Genomic DNA, 3,150 nt, shown 5'->3' with positions numbered 1-3,150 from the left:
TCTCTTGAACTTTTAGGTTATCCTTCTGTTTCTGAACATTCAAGATTTCTGATAGATTATGGAAAAAATCTTTATATTAGGAATATAAAATAATATATGTGAATAGATTATGAAAATAATTTTATATTAGGCATATAAAATAATATCGTTATTATATTATTAGTTTCTTTATTAATCTTTTATAATGTATATATATTGGATATTTCCCTGATGTAAAGATCAAGAAGATTAAACAAGATTTTCCCTATTCTTTGTCATGCATCCATGCCACCATCTTTTTGGCATCATGCTCTCGAAATGGCTACCTACCTTCACAACATCTTACCTACAAAGCTTCTTGGTTATAATTCTCCAACTAAGATTTTGTATCAAAAGCATCCTAACTACTCTCATCTTCGAGTTTTTGGGTGTTTATGTTATCCTCTTTTTCCACCATCCAAAATATACAAGCTTGAACCTCGGTCTTCTCCTTGTGTTTTTCTTGGCTATCCGCCCAATCATAGGGGATATAAATGTTTTGATATGTCATCTCGAAAAATTATAATAGCCAAACATGTATGGTTCGATGAGTTGGCATTTCCTTTTTCCAAAATTTATACTCCGAAATCTCACACATACGATTTTTTGAGTCATGATTCAGGTGCCCTTAACACCCATCTCTTGCATCAAATTCTCACCACACCCGAGCACCAACACCAACCCACAACCACCCCCCACTATTCTCCTTCTCCCATAACATCTCACACTCACCCTGCGAACGAGTCTTCAAACTCTCCCACTCCTCCTTCTCCCGTAGCATCCCACCCTCACCCTATGGCCACTTGTAGTCATCATGGAATTGTCAAACCCAATAAAAAATACCAAGACCACTCTCTTCACACTTCTACCTTTGTATCACCCATTCCAAAAAATCCCGTACATGCTCTACGTGACCATAATTGGAAAATTGCTATGCAGGAAGAATATGATGCGCTTATTGACAATGGTACATGGGCCTTAGTTCCGCGTCCGTCTAATATAAATATTATTCGTTCGCTTTGGATTTTTCGGCATAAAACGAAATCTGATGGTTCTTTTGAGAGATATAAGGCTCGTCTTGTTGGTGATGGGAAAACTCAAAGAAAAGGGATTGACTGTGGTGAAACTTTCAGTCCGGTTGTGAAACCGGCAACTTATACGGATGGTTCTTAGCATTGCTTTATCCAAGTCTTGGTCTATTCATCAATTGGATGTGAAGAATTTCTTCTTACATGGCAACTTGAATGAAACAATATACATGTATCAACCTTTGGGGTTTAAAGATCCGGCTCGTCCTGATCATGTATGTCTTTTGAGAAAGTCTCTCTATGGTTTGAAACAGGCACCCCGCGCTTGGTATCAACGTTTTGCTGATTTTGTTGCATCAATTGGCTTTAATCACAGCAAATTGGATACTTCTTTATTCATTTATCGCCATGATCATGACACTGCTTACATTCTTCTTTATGTTGATGATATTGTGTTCACTGCTTCTTCAGAGTCCCTTCGGAAATGTGTCATTTCTCAACTTAGCACTGAATTTGTAATGAAAGATTTAGGTCCTTTGAGTTATTTCTTAGGCATTGTTGTTACCCGACACAAGAATTGTTTGTTCTTGTCTCAAACGAAATATGCTCATGACATTATTAAGAAAGCAGGTATGACAGATTGTAATCCAGCTTCCACTCATGTTGATTCTAAAGGAAAGATGAGCACTCAATCCGGCATTTCTTATGGAGATCCTACCTCTTATCGTTCTTTATGTGGGGCGTTACAGTACTTGACATTCACTCGTCCGGACATTTCTTATGCTGTACAACAAGTTTGCTTGTTTATGCATGCTCCTCAAGTTGCTCACACGAATGCCTTAAAACGAATCATCCGTTATATTCAAGGCACTGCTGATTATGGTTTGAAGTTATACAAATCATCTATTACTTCCCTTATTTCTTATACGGATGCTGATTGGGGCGGGTGTCCTGATACTCGTCGATCTACATCATGTTATTGTGTCTTTCTTGGAGATAATTTGATTTCTTGGTCTTCTAAAAGGCAACCTACTTTGTCAAAGTCTAGTGTTGAAGCAGAGTATAGAGGGGTTGCAAATGTCGTCTCAGAATCATGTTGGGTCCGAAACTTATTATTAGAACTCAGATGTTCGGTTACACAGGCAACCTTAGTTTATTGCGATAATGTTAGTGCTATTTACCTCTCTAGTAATCCGGTACAACATCAGCGCACTAAACATATTGAAATGGACATTCACTTCGTTCGTGAGAAAGTCCAACGGGGTGAAGTTCGTGTCTTGCATGTGCCATCCCGATACCAGATTGCAGATATTTTTACTAAAGGTCTGCCTAAGATTTTATTTGATGATTTTCGGGCCAGTCTCAGCGTTTGCAAAGCTCCCGTTTCGACTGCGGAGGTGTGATAGATTATGGAAATAATCTTTATATTAGGAATATAAAATAATATATGTGAATAGATTATGAAAATAATTTTATATTAGGCATATAAAATATAAAGATTATTTCCATAATCTATCAATTTCCTTTTGTTCTTCAATTGTTTTTTCACATTGATTAATGACATGTTCAAAAGTATTGTAGAATGCATGTCTGTTTGACCTCCATTCATATGAAATATCCATGACTGTGGGCTTACATCTTCTGTCAATAATTGTCATTTTTACTGGTAGAGTACTTCTAGGATGCACTTCAATGCTTATCCTAACATATGTGATGTGTTCTCTTTCTTTCGTATTTGGGTCCATATACAATGGTTTTCCTAGTAGACTAGCAAAATTACTAAGTGCTTCTGCATTGTACATATGAGCCGGGATGTTTCTTAGTTTGAACCAAATTTGAGCCGTTTATTTCGGTTTTCTACGTAGGTTCAATTCTTCAGACTATTTTTCTAGCTTCATGCAGTTTGACCCAACATAAGTATGCCCCAACTTCAGAATATTCTCCAAATTTGTTCCCTACTTAAACTTTAGGAAATAAAGATCATTGATATTTGCAGATACCTTTTCCAGTCCAATGTGCTCCCATTGCTTTAGCAAGGCATCCTTAGTGACCAGGAAAGATACACGATTTTTTCCTATATAGTTACCAACAACTACATATTCCC

General features: G+C 37.0%; 1 protein-coding gene across 1 annotated transcript; it reads left to right on the top strand.

Annotated features, from left to right (window-relative positions):
- Window positions 1-1,180: 1,180 nt before the first annotated feature.
- On the top strand, window positions 1,181-2,449 carry LOC124934781 (uncharacterized mitochondrial protein AtMg00810-like). Its single transcript, XM_047475285.1, has one exon. It carries the CDS (start codon window positions 1,181-1,183, stop codon window positions 2,447-2,449), a length of 1,269 nt encoding a protein of 422 aa, XP_047331241.1.
- The last annotated feature ends 701 nt before the right edge of the window (window positions 2,450-3,150 follow it).

Source organism: Impatiens glandulifera, chromosome 4 (genome assembly GCF_907164915.1).
Source record: "Impatiens glandulifera chromosome 4, dImpGla2.1, whole genome shotgun sequence".
NCBI lineage: Eukaryota > Viridiplantae > Streptophyta > Magnoliopsida > Ericales > Balsaminaceae > Impatiens > Impatiens glandulifera.
This window is presented reverse-complemented; position numbering and strand designations above follow the sequence as displayed.

What these genes read in the sequence shown, in the direction of transcription:
- LOC124934781 (XM_047475285.1), top strand. Translation starts at nt 1,181, where the DNA reads ATGGTTCTTAGCATTGCTTTATCCAAGTCTTGGTCTATTCATCAATTG.